We start from the raw sequence: 16,885 nt of genomic DNA on the forward strand, positions 1-16,885 counted from the left end.
TAACTTATTTTTAACAGAAAACTGTTAAACAGAGCATCTACTGCGTGAGAATGAGAGATAATGGAACTATTTTCACTTTCGCTCTTGGATAGGGAAACCTTTACGCACAGACATCAATTAGTCTATAAATAAATAATTTTTTTTGTTAAGCGCAAATATTCATTTCAAAACTATTTTTAAATTCAGTTCTAATTTCCAGCAAACAAATAAATGAATAATAATAGCAAAATGTGTTTAAAAACCTGAGTTATATCCTAAAACACATGCTGTGCCCCATATGGTCTAAAACCTGACAGGTAGACAAATTTAAGCTTTTTTTTAATAAAACAAATATAAATATGGATATAATAAATACTACTGCTAATAATAATAACATTATACAAAAGCAAATTGTTATGAATGAACTGAAAAAGCCTCCCGAGATGAAGAAGACATAAAAGCAGTGGTTTTTCATATTTATGTAGGCTAGAAAATAATGTTTTGTAATATTTTAATCCTTTATATTTATATCCTATATCTATTCTTATTATTTCCTATATATATCCTTAATATTTAAATTTTTTCATATGTAAAGATATTTGCCTATTGCTCTCTTGTGCGTATTAAGCAGTGCGTAAGTGAGGCGCAACTCTGTGCCGGAGTTTAGACCGGGTTAGTTTTGGTCTAATGAAAAATCTATTATAGTTTCTCAAAATAGCAACGCGCTAGCGGTCCGCCTCAGAACGCCTTCCTTTTTAGACCAGAACGCCTATGGGCGCACAAATGAGCGCTAATGCATTTGCTATTTAAACAGCGTAGCGCAACGCCTCAAAACGACTCTTGAGCCAAGCTGAAACTACCAAAAGACTACTGCGTCACGCCTTGCGCAACATTGCGCCGGGTGTATGATAGGGCCCTCCGATTTAAAGCTGAACAGCTAATGATATCGCTCTTTCACCAATGGTTGAGACTGGTTCTACACACCAAACAAACTAGCCTGACAGACATTAACCAATTGAACAACACTACCCAACAGCCAAGCGTTTGCTTGGTGTGTCTCTGCCTTTAAGGGATGTCTGTGTATTTAAAAGAAAAACAATCTGATAATATCCTGACAGTTTGCTGGCTCTTTATTACTGTGGAAGTATGTGTGTAGGAGCGTCCCAGTGTTTGACTGATTTTCGCACTCACCCAGAACACACAGTAGAGCAGAGCCTGATAAAATCATCAGAAAGCAGTCCAGGTCATCTGTTAGACATTTGCAGTGATTTTCATTCCAGGAATATCTCAGATATGGAGGCGCTTCAGAATCCAAGAAAAGAACCAAGAGAAAATTTCACGTCATCAATGCAGAATAATAGGAGGCAGGATGCTCATCATCTCTGTCCAGTGATCTCTCACAATTCTGTGTGGTTTATTCTGGGCTCTCTGGCCTCATGGTTTGCATTAAGTCTTTAGAGAAGTCACCATTAAAACTGTTCACATGACCTCTCCACAGCGTACAGCCAGTCTATTTTAAAAGGATGGCCCCATGAGAATCACATTGCATATGTCTGCCCGAAGTGTTTGTTATTAAATGTGCTTTGCATTGAGTTTCCTGTGTTAGTGGTGGTGGAAGGAAATCGAGACTGATGATGATGGATGTTTTTGTTGTGTGTTTTGTGTGTGTGTGTGCAGATGGTAATGAATGCACCAAGGCTTCGGCCCAGTCCTGTGGCGAATGCATTCAGGCCGGAGAAAAGTGTGGCTGGTGTACAGATGAGGTGAGTTCAGAATGTTTTTTTTTATGGTACTGGTGCCAATTTAGTAATTTCTTAAAGGTGTTAGTGACTAAATGAGGCCTGAAGCAATAGTATAAATTAGACCTTCAAATTAATGTTGGACATGATTAAAGAACAGCTAATTTATTTCATTTTAATTGACTTGTATAATAAGTTTAAAGTAAAGATTGTTTTAAATCATGTGGTTCTGGTGACGTGCAAAATTCAGATGGAGGGCAGGAAGTAAAAAAACTTAATGGGAGACATAGAGGAAAGTCTGTTTTTTTTTGTGATTTATTACACTTTTCTAAGGAGATATAAATAGAAACTATACATATATGATGGGCATGATCCTTATATCATGAAGAAGGCCGAGTTTTCTACTAAACTAAAATATACAATGCACCCTGAAAGTATTCATAGTGTTTCACTTTTTCAACTTTTTTATTTTACAACCTTATTCCAAAATGGATTAAATGGATTTCTTCAAAATTCTACACACAATGCTCCATAATGACAATGTGAAAAGAGAGTTTTTGAAATTGTTGCAAATGTATTAAAAAAAAAACAAAACTGAAAAATCACGACAAAGGCTGTGAATATTCTATATATGTGAGGCTTTAAGTTGAGGTCAGTAACATTCTGTTTCCACTGATCATTCTTGAGATGTTTCAGCAGCTTAATTAGAGTTCACCTGTGGTAAATTCAGTTGATTGGACATGCTTTTGTAAAGGCATACACCTGTCTATATAAGGTCCCAGGGTTGACAGTGCATGTCAAAGCACAAATCAAGCATGAAGACAAATGAATTGTCTGTAGACCTCTGAGACAGGATTGTCTCGAGGCACAAGGCTGAGAAAGGTTACAGAAAAAGTTTCTGATGCTCTGAAAGTCCCAATGAGCACACTGACCTCTATCATTCATAAGTTGAAGATGTTTAGAACCATCAGCACTCTTTCTAGAGCTGGCCGGCCATCTAAGCTAAGTGATCAGGGGAGAAGGGCCTTAGTTAGGGAGGTGATCGATAACCCAATGGTCACTCTCTTTGAGCTCCAGCATTCTTCTGTGGAGAGAGGAGAACCTTACAGAAGGACAACCATCTGTGCAGCAATCCACCAGTCAGGCCTGTATGGTGGAGTGGCCAGACAGAAGCCACTCCCCACCTAGAATTTGCCAAAAGGCATCTGAAGGACTCTCAGACCATAAGAAACTAAATTCTCTGGTCTGATGAAACTAAAAGACCTAAATCCTATTGAACATCTCTGGAGAGATCTGAAAATGGCTGTACACTGTCACTTTCCATTCAACCTGAAAGAGCTTGAGAGGTACTGCAAAGAGGAATGGGCAAAAATTCCCAAAGACAGATGTGCCAAGCTTGTGGCATCATATTCAAAAAGATTTGAGGCTGCAATTGCTTACAAATGTTCATCAACAAGGTATTGAGCAAAGGCTGTGGGTATTAATGTTGTTTTGCCTCCATATTTATTTTGTGATCTCAAAGTGACAGATATTTCATGAATAGCCGCATATTCAGCTAAAAATCTGCTTTATTGTCCTGTAAAAGAAAGCTCGCCCACATTTCTGAAAGCCTGATTAACAGCAAGGTTTGAACTTGCCCTGTAAAGAAGGCAATGGCTGCTCTTGAATTATGTGCATTTAGGGAAAAATGTTATGTGGGGAAACCATTTCCTGTAGTCCGATTATTTGTTTATTTAAGCCTGTAGAGGACATCCTGTGATTCTGCAAATGCTTTTGTCTCCCGAAAACATGTTTTTTTTTGGACGGCGAAATATCCAAATCAGTGACATCACCTCTCGTCCCACCTTCATTCGACTCCGGCTGATTATTATTTCTTGAGTCATTTCAGAGGAACTTTAGCACACATTACCCCTCTGTGTTCATGACTCAGCGTCCTGTGTGATCATGTCTGTTCCTGCCATGTGGAGAGGATTATGGCAAGACAGGAAGCACCAATCGCCTCTAGCCACTTTAAAGAAAGCAGGATATATACAAACACTAAACTACAGGTAATGCAGACTGGAGGGCTTGAGTTTTGTAAGGCATCAACAGACACACTGCACATCCTCTTGCCAACACAGGCTCAGCCAATGGTGTTAGTTAAGGGGTGGGCTGAATGTTTCTCTGGCCAATAGCAGGCAGGTGGAGTTTCCTGGAAATTGTATTTTGTTCCTCCTAATTTGTCTATTAGGAGGGCTAATAATTCTGACTTCAACTGCATATATTATTTTCCTCCCTGCAAAGGAAAGAGAAATAAATACAATAAAATAAAAATATGAAACAAACTGTGCTTTTAGCATCTTCACCGTAAGAAAAACACTTTAGCTACAAAAGTCTTCATTCAAGAGCAAAGAGGGATTTTCTCGTTGTTTTGTTAATCATGATAAAACAGGCGGCAGCTATTATGCTCTGTCACTTTAATGGTTTCGCTTTCACGTGTCTTTTAAACCTCATCTCGTTTGTGTATTACAAAATGAGGGTTAATATGAATTACCACTAAACACCGCGTTTTGACACCTATTTGAACATTAAAGCGCTAATGTTAATGACTTTAGATGCGTGTGCTCTCTGCTCCTCACAATGTGCGAATGAGACCAAGTGCAGACCGCATGCTTCTGTCAAGCATGTGGTCTTTCGCGCTTTTAAGAGCAACAAGTGAAGACAACTGGACAGGGGGGCGGTAAATAATGGAATAATCGTTTATCTCGATTAATGGTTTTTCATAATCGTTAGAAGCCATAATCGAAATCAAAATCGGATTTTCGATTAATTGCACAGCCCTAAAATGAAGTAATGATAACTCTGTTTTCATGAACTAATGTTAACTAACATAGACAAATACTGTAATAAATGTATTGTTCATTGTTAGTTCATGTTAGTAAATGCATTAACTAAAGTGTTACTAATATTTCTTGTCTTTTTGGGTGTAAATATACTGGTGCTCGTGCTGTGCTCCAGCTGGTACTGTATTTGTTTGAGTGTTCATGATCTCACACTGTTTTCTTCTACTCCCTTGTGTTTCCGCAGGGCTTTCTGAAACAGGGAGAGCAGAAATCCACACGCTGTGATGAAATCGAGGCTCTGGAGAAAAAGGGCTGTTCCAAGGCCAGCATTGAAAATCCTCGTGGAAAGATAACCATCGTCAAGAACCAGCCTGTGACAAACCGCACAAAAAATGGAGCAAAACTGAAGCCAGATCAGATCACCCAGATTCAGCCTCAGCAGCTCAGCCTGAACCTCAGATCGGGTACTGTTTAACTTCTGTCACAACTGCAGAGATGCACCAATAGACCTATCACAATAATCAAGATATCAACTTGTCAAACTCATGGACATGACCTCAATCATTTTTGGTGATGCAATATACAGTTGAAGTCAAAATTATTAGCCCCCCTGAATTATTAAACCCCCTGTTTAATTTTTTCCCCAATTTCTGTTTCACAAAGAGATGATTTTTTCAACACATTTCTAAACATAATAGTTTTAATAACTCATTTCTAGACTAGATATTTTTCAAGATATTTCTATACAGCTTAAAGTGACATTTAAAGGCTTAACTAGGTTAATTAGGTTAACTAGGCAGGTTAGGTAATTAGGTAAGTTATTGTATAATGATGGTTTGTTCTGTAGACTATCGAGAAAAAAATTGGCTTAAAGGGGCTAATCATTTTGACCTTAAAATGGGGTTTAAAAACTTAATAACTGCTTTTATTCTAGCCAAAATAAAACAAATAAGACTTTCTCCAGAAGAAAAAAATATTATCAGACATACTGTGAAAATTTCCTTGCTCTGTTAAACATGATTTGGGAAATATTTCAAAAAGAAAATTCTGACTTCAACTGTATATCGCCCATACGCAACCAATTCTAGCAACATTTTAGCTGATTGAGCAACATTTCTGTCTCTATTAAGCCTGGTTTATACTTGCCGTGTTCACTTGAGTGCGTGCGGCAACTGTGTCATCGCTGTGTTTGCAGAGGTTTGCTTTGGGTGCACGCGGCATGATTTAAGCTGGCAGAGCGTACAAAATGTTTTGAGACTCGAGTGAACAGTGCGCGCGGTGCCACGTTTCATTTGAGTTGAATATGAATCACTTTAAAGAGATTTTGTCTGAAACGGGTACGCCTGTACAGACATCTTTATGATCTGCCCATGCGTGATCATAGGGAGAACCAGACGGATAAAATTCAGGGCTAGAAATTGCAGCAGCAGTGGGAAAGGAAAAAAGTTTTTGTTAAAAAGTTTAAAAAATTTGAGGGATGCGTTTGTTAAAGCCAAAAAGAGAGGCCATGGCAAAAGTAGAGACCCAGGTGGTTTTAATTAACAATTACAGAAATATGTTTATCCTCCAGTCATAGGTTTTACACTGGTGCATATGTTACAATTTTGAATTTAAAAAATTTAATAGTTACAAAACTATAATTTAGGAACAAATTATTTCTTTAATAAGAGGAAAGGAATATTTGAACCTATCGGTTTACAACATACTGATGCCCTGTTTTTCTAGGATTTATTGGTGATAATGGTCAGGAATGTTCGACTATTAATTTAAGCATATACGTAGAGGACACAAACTAACTATTGCCAGACAGTAATATAAAAAAATAAAAACGCCAGTATTTTACTAAGTGTACTTTTATTCTTTCCATAACAAAACATATATTTGTAGAGCAACCCATGTTCTGTTGTCATTAATATTAATAAATTATAATAGGTAGTTTATACTATATTACTATAATAGGTATCTATTATTCATAGATATGAATAAAAGCAAGTGATGCATCAAAGATTGATTTAAAAAAATCTTAAATGATTACAATAATCTTTTATAATCATTAAATAACTAATAAAAAGAATTAGTTTAAAAATATTGAATTCTATTAATGATATGACGTAGTTCCGGAAACTTCCTACTTCTCGGTTATCCGTCTGACTTTATGGCCACTTTCTTTTGACTGCCCTATGTCGTTTTAAAGAACTTCACAACAGCGAACGAGTCAAGTATAAAAACCTCATCCATTATGTGAAATGCACGCGCAGTCGATAGGCGAAAGAATAAAAAATCAGCCTTTAGAGGTGTCAGTGTCAGTACGGTTAAAAAACACTAGTTTTTATAATAAATTACTAGATGATACTTTCGTGTGGGTGTCTGACAACAGAAAATAGATCTGGTAGCAGATATCACTGCCTTCGTTACTTTTTACCTCGTACTTTTTCTGTTAACATTTACTATTTTTATTTAGGATATGCGTTTTAACATTCTGATTTTAATGCCTGATTATTAAATTGTTAAAATGACTATAATTAAGTGAAATATTCATAAAATATTATGTGTTCTTTGGAAGTGGCATAAAATAGTCTTAAAATGAAAGTAATAAGGTTAATTGCAATATATTTTGGTGCAATATATCATACATCTAAAAATACATATAATGACAGGTCTATTTAGCAGACGACCTGCCAGAAATCAGAATCGAGAGATGGCTAAACAAAGCATGCAAATTCAATATTGGAGTCAGCATGATAACTGGCATATGGGTGTTAGAAACCTGCCCAGCTACTGACCACATAAGTTAATTAACAAAAGGGTGTGTTTAGCATGAAAGCATCGCCCGAAGACAAAGGCAGAGTCGTTAAAAGCCTGACTGTAGCATTTGCATCACTTTGACTCAGCCAGTAGTCAGAAAGACTGAGGGTAAATGTCCCTCATGGCTGGGCTCTTAATGAAATTATATCATTCAAAACCAAAGAATATAACTTTTCAGTCATATGTAAATTATTGTTCATTTGAAACTAGATTATATACATTTATATTTCCACAGCTCCAAACGCTAGATTGCAATTTTTTTTTGTTTGTTTGTCGTATTATCTCAAACAGCATTGCAAGAATTTTATAGTACAAACTGTGTGATCGGAGCATTAAAGGAATAGTTTTCTCAAATGTGCAAATGCACTCACTATTTACTCACCCTTAAGTACTTATAAAGCGTTAAGTTTCTTCCTGTTCTTAAAAGAAAATAAGAAAGCTAAAAACATGTAACCATTGACTTCCATAGTAGGAAAAAAATTACTATTTAAATTAATGATTAAATTTTTTTTTTTAGCTTTTTCAAAGTATATTTTATTTTGGATACACTCTGTTTAATGTACAATGCATGGTCTTTATTTAATGTACTTGTGCATCTGTGGATTTTGGCTTATGTGCAGATTATGCATGTAGAAGCTCTTAATTTTAGAAATACTGGAATAAAATCCTAACTATTGAATTGGGGGTGGAGGATTTTATTTAAATATTTTACATGGAAACTCAGCGTTTTTAAGTTCTTATGGTTTTTCTAATTAGATGATCAACTCCATTTCTAGTGCATCTGCTTTGTTTACAACAGCAAAACAGCAACATTGTTATTCCTGCTGTTCCAAAAAGTGACTATAAAATATAAAACAATTTGAATGTTTTAATCTGTGTTTTAGATTTATTATTTTTATTTATTATATTAATTATATTTGTTTTTATTTGATTTTATATTATAGAATTATTATATCGGGCAATTAAAAAAAATAAAACAAATCAATAAATAAGTAAATAAAAATCAGCAGTTAGAATCAGCCATGAAAATTAAGGATTGGTGCATCACTATTCAGCTCCAGGAATGCATGATTTTAGACATCACCTAATAGTTACACGTCATATAAAGCAATTTTTTTTTTTTTCGTCTAGAAAGGATAAATTCACTCCCCTGTAAAGCTGTAGTCTAATCCCTTGATCATCTCTCATTCCAATTCAGGCGAAGCGCAGAAGTTTACTCTGAAATTCAAGAGGGCTGAGGATTACCCCATAGACCTCTACTACCTGATGGACCTCAGCTACTCTATGAAAGATGATTTGGAAAACGTCAAAAACCTGGGAACCGACCTGATGAAAGAAATGCAAAAGATCACCTCTGACTTCAGGATTGGTAAGAGCCTCAGAGCGTCTATGCTGGATTTCTCTTCCCTTGTATTATTGAAGTGCATTGTTGGTTACGCAGTTTTGTTTTCCAGGCTTCGGTTCTTTTGTGGAGAAAACTGTGATGCCATACATCAGCACGACTCCGGCCAAACTGCTGAACCCCTGCACGTCAGACCAGAACTGCACCAGTCCGTTCAGCTATAAGAATGTGCTGAGTTTGACCGATGACGGCTCTCAGTTTAATAGCTTGGTGAGCAGGCAGCAGATCTCAGGAAACCTGGACTCACCCGAGGGAGGCTTCGATGCCATCATGCAAGTGGCTGTCTGTGGGGTTCGTCTTTTAGATTTTATTAAAAATTGTTGTCTAATTTTTTAATATATATATATATATATATATATATATATATATATATATATATATATATATATATATATATATATATATATATATATATATATATATATATATATATATATATATATATTTCAAAACCAAATCTTTATATGGGAAATTCAATTCATGTGTGGTTCCCTTTGATCTTCCAAAAATAATTTTAAGATGATCATTTGTTGCTGAATTAATGTTTTTTTAATTGATGCTCAGTTTTATTATTATGGTTTTGCATATGTTATTGTTGAAGACATTTTTTGCTGCTTCATATTTTGTTGAAACCCTACTTGTTCCTTGGGATGTAGTCTTTGAATAGGAAGTTCAAAAGTAGTTTGGAACATCACAGCAATACTTGCTGTACACTTTTTAAGCAATTGAATGCATGCTTTATTCTTAAATGTACTTACCTTATTAAAACAAATTAGTATATAACAGCTTCCACAGAAAAAAAAAACTTTTGTAAAGCATTTTGATCAGTAAATAAATTGATGTTTAATGTGCTTGAGAAATAATGATAAAAAAAAAATCAACTTGGCAACATCTTTCACAGTCATAATTTACATTTAAAAAACATTGCTTTTAAAGAGTAAAACAGGGTTTTAAACAACTTCTACTCTAAGGATGTCAAACTCAATTCCTGGAGGGCTGCAGCCCTGCACAGTTTAGTTCGAGGTGTGTTTAATTAGGGTTGGAACTAAACTGTGCAGGGCTGGAGCCCTCCAAGAATTGAGTTTGACATCCTTGGAGTAGAAGTTGTGATGTTCAGTGTTTCTTATAGTCACATGTGAAAACGTTAAAGAAACAAATAATAAATCTCAATTCATCTCAATCTGTCCATCCTTCTATAGCATTTTCATCTATACATTCATGTTTTTATCTAATTTTATTTATTTATTTATTTATTTTTTTGTTTAGTTTTTGAGCTAAATTATTAAAATCAGATTTTATTGTTTTAAACTGTGTTGTGAAACTAAAAATGATACAAAAACTATATATATATATATATATATATATATATATATATATATATATATATTATTTTTTAATTTTATTATTTTTTATTATTATTTATATTTTTTCTTTTTTTTTTATTAATTATGATTTTATTTGTTAATTTAATTATATTTTTTATTATTTTGAAGCAAAATTGCTAATCACATTTTATTGTTATAAACTACAATATATTCTCTGAAATTAAAAATGATGAGGTATAATTATATATATTTACTGCAGTGTTACCATTATTTTCTTGCTCAGTTTTTTATGCTATGCAAGGCTGCGTTTTTATGTAGTTCTAAATTAATAATGTCAACTATAAATATTACAGCTGCTAATATCCAAAAACATCCAAAAAGTACTTTTTAATGTTTGCATTGTGTTGTAGAATTCAATTTGTAACCATGTCCAAGTGTCCAGGGGTCCATTCTTTTACTCTTTTAGCTGAATTTGATTATTGGTGATTTTACATGATTCAGCCAACTGTTGTATTGCTGGTCATAATTTCGAGAATCGATAGATCTGTCCTTCACAACAAGCATGGGCACACAGCAATATCAGATCACTTCTGATTCACCAAGAACCAAATTACACAGAGATCAAATATCAAGATTAAAAGATCCAGGATCAAATCATCTTAGATTGGTACTAAGATTGGACGCCGGGTATGTCTATGTAACAACCAAATTCATCTCATCAGGTTTTTTTTTTTTACAGCTGACGTTTCTCTTAATTGTGTTTCAGAATCAGATTGGCTGGAGGAATGTCACTCGTCTCCTTGTGTTTTCCACGGACGCTGGATTCCACTTTGCTGGAGACGGAAAACTGGGCGGCATCGTGCTTCCTAATGACGGGAAATGCCATCTGCAGGATAACATTTACACCATGAGCCATTACTATGTAAGTGTGTGTGTTACACCGTGATTGATTACTTTGCTGTGTGCCTCCAGGAATATATGTAAGGAAGTCTCATTGTTTTCAATCCTTCTCCTCTAGGACTATCCATCCATTGCACATCTCGTTCAGAAACTGAGTGAAAACAACATCCAGACCATTTTTGCTGTAACCGAGGAGTTCCAGCCTGTTTACCAGGTTAAAAAAAGCTGTCTTTTGTGTGTGCATGAATAGGGCAGGCATGTCCTGTAATATGAGGAAACGGACTTGATAAACTGTTTTTGTTTGATCTGCAGGAGCTGAAAAACCTCATTCCCAAGTCAGCAGTGGGAACGCTTACCTCCGACTCCAACAATGTGATCAAACTCATTATTGATGCATATAATGTGAGTAGGCCACAGAAGCACAGGCAGAAATTCATTTAGCCAATTATTTTAGCTGCTGCTTTGTTTGATTTTTGATAAGTTCCTGAAAAATGTAATGTTTCGTAGTAACCTTGATTTGAAATGACATTGCTTAAAATAGGCCTGGAGGAAATACAGTGGTCTCTCGTTAATCGCGGAAGTTACGTTTTTAATCCCTCACTGCACACTTTTTACACTTTTCTCAGACGATCATTAACATTTTCACACTTTACGCTCTTGTTTAACACTCGCGTAACTTCTACCTTCCTTTAGCAAGTCCAGAAGTCTGATTTCATGTGTGAGGGTTAGCGTCTTGCTCTGCCTTTTGGGTGCTATCGTGGGTTCCTTTGACAGTGTGAAACGTTTCGTCGACATTGTGGGGTTTTTTGGGAAGAAAACTGGCAAACATACAGTATAGCACTTCAGAGTCACGTCTGTGCATACATAAACTCAATTTTTTTTTATTTTAAGAGTTCTGGCTTTTGTTTTTTTTTTATTATTATTTTTTTTCTTTCATTTTTATTATTATTTAATTATTTTTTTGAACATACATTTGTAAATTTAATGCAACACTTGGGAATGGTTTGTTTGTCTGATTGTTTTTGTTGTTTGTACTATTTGAAAATCCTTAATAAAAAAAATAAGAAGAAAGAAATTAAAAACTGCTTTTATTCTAGTCGAAATAAAACAAATAAGACTTTCTCCAGAAGAAAAAATATTATAGGAAATATTGTAAAAAAATAAATATCTTTTGAGAAAAATTTGAAAAAGAAAACAAAATCCACAGGGGGGCAAACAATTATTAATTAATTAACTTTATTAAAGAAACCTTTATAAATGGCTTGACTGGTCTTTTTCATCAATCGCAAATCGCAATCTTCTTTCTTAATTCTGTGCATTAGTCTCTGTCCTCCGAGGTGATTCTGGAAAACAGCAAGCTACCTGAAGGTGTGTCCATCTCCTACGTCTCCCACTGCAAGAACGGAGTGAGTGGAACAGGAGATAATGGGAGAAAGTGCTCCAACATCTCCATTGGGGACGAGGTGAGATCAATTTCCTCAATCTGAAAACTTTATGCAGATCTAGGACCAGTTTTCTAAATGGATCTTTTGCTAAACTACATAGATTCCAAGTCAAACAAACTTTAAGAGCAGTTTAGTAATAAAACATTAATTTTCTTGTTGGCTTAGTCCCTTTATTAATCCGGGGTCGCCACAGCGGAATGAACCACCCACTTATCCAGCAAGTTTTTACGCAGCAGATGCCCTTCCAACCGCAACCCATCTCTGGGAAACATCCACACACACCTTCACACACACTTACATACACTACGGACAATTTAGCCTACCCAATTCACCTGTACTGCATGTCTTTGGACTGTGGGGGAAACCGGAGCACCCGGAGGAAACCCATGCGAAGACAGGGAGAACATGCAAACTCCACACAGAAACACCAACTGAGCCGAGGTTCAACCCAGCAACCTTCTTGCTGTGAGGCGACAGCACTACCTACTGCGCCACTGCCTCGCCTAGTTATAAAACAAACACTATAAAATGATAGCTGTAAGAATAGATGTTAGCTGTTTTGTTTCATTTATTTAAGCATACACTCTTCCTTCAATTTTTAAACTTACTCTTTGGCTGTGAGTGTTTTTATTGTTTATTTATTGAAAATCAAATATATTCTGAAAGTGATTCCAGTTAAATCACTCCTTAGTGTTGTTAAAGGGTTAATTCAACCAAAGATTTAGTAATTCATGAGTCACCTTCAGATCATTCCAATCATAATGTTCATAACCACAGCACAAGTTAAGATATTTAAGATATTTGCGATGAAATCTGAGAGCTCCCTCATGGTCCTTAGACAGCAAAGGTCCTAAGATGTTCATAGTCCAGAAAAGGAACCATAAACTTTGTCAAAACATCAGTGGATCGACTGTAAATAAATACAAAGTTCCTTCAATATTTTTTGTGCACCACAATTGATTGTCTTCTGCATTAGATCAGGGTGTGCATATACTACTGAGTTGTGTTTTTGTTGTTGGTTTTTAATAAAATAAAAGTTTGAATTATTAAGTGAGTTGTCCTTAAAACAAGCTAAATAAACTGCCAATGGGGTAAGCAAAATAGTATTTTTTACACTTTTAAATAAGATTATTTTACTCACCCCATTGGTAGTTTATTTAGCTTTTTTTTTTTTTTAAGGAAAACACTTAATTTTGACTCATTTATGAAAACAAGACACTATTTTCTTGTCTATGAAACAATTCCTCATTTTTGAATTTTTGAATATTTGCACTAGAAACAAGAAAAAAACTCATTTTTTGCATTGCAGGGATTCGGAACTACTTGAGAGTGTTTAATTAATAACAGAATTTCTATTTATGGGTGAACTAACTCTTTAATGTTATATTTAACAGCTTCCCTATTTCCGTAAATGCAGTTACTAAATGTGAGAAATGAGCTAATATTTCAATCAACAGGCAAAGTGGTTAAGCAGCTGCTTGCTTCTCTTTAAGTCTCAGCTGTTCTTACGTTCCTTCCCCCATTCAGAGGTGTGTGCATATAAAGTATATTTCCATAATCTAATACTGTTAGAAGTGTATTCTCAACTAAACATTTTCGAGCTGCAAAGGAGAAACTTTTTTTTAACGAAAATTAAAACCTAATTAAAAAAAAAAAAAGACTATCAATATGAAAACTAGTCATATAAGTCAACTTATCATCAAACCAGACACCTAAATATTTATAAAATGTAACTTTTTCGGGTATTTTTGCATTCTATACTAATTTTAAGCAACCAAGAGATGTTTGGAATGAATTAAAAGTATTTTGTACAAAGTCTATTACCACTTTTATAGATGAAGCAGATTATTGTGTCATCTGATAAAAGTGTACATTTACAGACTCAACAGCTTTAGCAAGTTAATTTATATAAATAGAGAACAAAATTGGCCCCAAAATTGAACCTTGAGGAACACCTATCTTTACTGTTAAAGCAGAGATATGATTTTCTATAGAAACACACTTCTTTATTCTTTATCTTCTTTATCATCCAGTGCAGTGATATTTATTGAAAGGGTAAGAATATTTGGATAATAAAACATATTTTAAAAGAATGTGTTTTTTCAAATAACATTAGAAAATGTTTTTATTTAGAAATTATTTTACGAGAAATATTTAAAAAGGTTAATTCTAGAGGAATTTTTGAGTATTTAATTATCAAATTAAAAGATTGCGTATGACTCTTTTTCATTGTTGTTATTATTTGTATGTTTTGTAAGGATTATTTACAGTTTTACCCCAAAAAATGAGCAGTCTGTCAGATGAAGAAGAGCCGGAGTCAAAGATTTGAATAAATAAATAAAGTTTACTGAAGATAGTTTGCAGTTTCATCAGCAGAAGCCAACTTCAACACTCGCAATGAGTTCCTAGGCCGCTCTACTTACAATCACAAATTAATAACAATTATACTCTCACATAACGGCATTAACTGCATCATACATATAGGTGTTCTAACCTGATTGGTTAAATGACAGATAGACTTGGAAAATTTCCATGTGGGTGCGTGCGTACAATTCTGAACAATATCTTAAGCAAATAAACGTCAGACATCCACTAAACTGTTTAGAACTGATCCCAGACCTGTGGAAAGGATCCACAATCAAATAGAACACACACACACTTAAAGTACAATCTGTTTCTTACCCAAGGCTGAGTGTACCCTCAGCCGTCTTTATCAAAACTGGTTAAAAACCGGTATAATCTACATTCAAGCAGTTATATTCTTACTACACAAACTTTATCCTAAATAAAAAGTAGAATCACCTTAAAAGTATAAAACGTAAAAATAGCAAAATCACTTTAGACATTTTAGATTAGGTATAAACCCATATAAATAACAATAGAAACAGTTGCTTCCAGTCCACAGCCCTTCAGTTTTACTCGAGGTCACCGAGACCTCTGACCTAGTTTGGAGACTCCTGAAAATAGTTACAAAGAGACAGGCAAATGCACTGAACATACTTATATTCAGCAATGTGTTAACTTTATTTATTAGTTCAAATATTTCAAGGTTAAATACTCATTTAAATAATCAAATAATCATATTTAATAAAAATAATAAAAAACTTGGTGATGAAAAAAGCATAAAAGTTGATCCATGCTGAGACGGATGTGAAATGGATGTGATTGCAGGTTATATATTGCTTATTTTGTAAAGGTTGTGCCATAAATATAGCCAATGTTGCTGATATGGCATTAAAGCAAATAAATAAATAAATAAATAAATAATATTAAAAGAATGAAACTTATTAAAAATGGCAAAGATCACAAAGCAAAATTCAGCAAGTGCTCACTCTTGTCTTTCTGCATGACAGGTGGCATTCGAGGTGGCGATCACTGCAAAAGGCTGTCCTTTGAATGGAAAGTCTGAGACCATGAAGATTAAACTGCTGGGCTTCACTGAGGAGGTGGAGGTCGTCCTCAACTTCATCTGTGAATGCGAGTGTCACAAAGATGGGATTAAAAACAGCCCAGTGTGTCATTTTGGCAATGGTACCCTGGAGTGTGGAGCGTGCAGGTGAGTTATTCACTCAAACTGGCTGTAGCATCTGTATACTCCTCACACTCAACTGATAAATATGGTCTTATTCAGGTGCAATGAGGGACGCATTGGCAGAGTTTGTGAATGTAGCAAAGATGAGGTGAGGACTGAAGATTTGGACGCAAACTGTCGTATGGATAATGGCACTGACATCTGCAGCAACAACGGAGACTGCGTTTGTGGAACGTGCGAATGCAAGAAAAGAGACAACCCTGAGGAGAGATACAGTGGAAAGTTCTGCGAGTGCGACAACTTTAACTGCGATCGCTCAAACAACAAGCTCTGTGGAGGTACAAATGAGATTTTTTTATATATGTATATAAATACCACAAAATGTGTTTAAAATGCTAATATACTGACAATAACACTGCTCTGATTGAATCTTGACACATGAATGATTACTGTAAATGTTTTAACAGATTAAAGCTTCAACCTAAAAGTGTTTCTCCGTCTCTCAGGTCACGGTCGGTGTGATTGCAGAAAGTGTATCTGTGATGCTAACTACACCGGCAGCGCGTGCGACTGCTCTCTGGACACCTCCACCTGTCTGGCCAGCAATAAACAGATCTGTAACGGCCGCGGCAACTGTGAATGCGGCGCCTGTAAATGTACCGACACCAAGTTTCAGGGTCCGACTTGTGAAATCTGCCCAACGTGCCCTGGAGTTTGTACTGAACACAAGTGAGTTATTAACTAAAGCCACCAAGATCTGGCTGGAACTACTTCAGGTGTACACAACCAATAATTCCTGGTGTATTAAAATCCATTACATTTTGTAGCTAAAGTTTACATTATCTAGATGAATTTGTTGAAACATGAGTTTGTTTCAGTCATATCTTATTACTATTTTATAATCTATTGCAACAAATTATAATAATGTGGGAAATG

At 35.1% G+C, this 16,885-nt stretch overlaps 2 protein-coding genes across 10 annotated transcripts in view; both read left to right on the forward strand.

The window, feature by feature from the left end:
* Window positions 1-16,885, forward strand: part of LOC147846472 (uncharacterized) — a 563,173-nt gene that overhangs the window by 129,678 nt on the left and 416,610 nt on the right. The gene's annotated exons all lie outside the window — the stretch shown is intronic.
* itgb1b (integrin, beta 1b) overlaps window positions 1-16,885 on the forward strand; it is a 48,774-nt gene that overhangs the window by 24,680 nt on the left and 7,209 nt on the right. For 7 of the 9 annotated variants that reach the window (XR_015477910.1, XR_015477906.1, XR_015477907.1 and 4 more), the window contains 11 exon segments: window positions 1,657-1,742; window positions 4,785-5,004; window positions 8,544-8,714; window positions 8,800-9,038; window positions 10,839-10,994; window positions 11,091-11,186; window positions 11,285-11,374; window positions 12,295-12,435; window positions 15,771-15,973; window positions 16,049-16,287; window positions 16,456-16,678. Coding sequence is in view for 4 of the 9 variants with exons in the window: in XM_087239906.1 (XP_087096032.1) it covers window positions 1,657-1,742; window positions 4,785-5,004; window positions 8,544-8,714; window positions 8,800-9,038; window positions 10,839-10,994; window positions 11,091-11,186; window positions 11,285-11,374; window positions 12,295-12,435; window positions 15,771-15,973; window positions 16,049-16,287; window positions 16,456-16,678 (1,864 nt within the window). In the remaining 5 variants the exon portion in view is untranslated. 9 annotated transcript variants of the gene reach the window in all.

Source organism: Danio rerio, chromosome 2, assembly GCF_052040795.2.
Source record: "Danio rerio strain M-AB ecotype USA chromosome 2, GRCz13ab, whole genome shotgun sequence".
Lineage (NCBI taxonomy): Eukaryota > Metazoa > Chordata > Actinopteri > Cypriniformes > Danionidae > Danio > Danio rerio.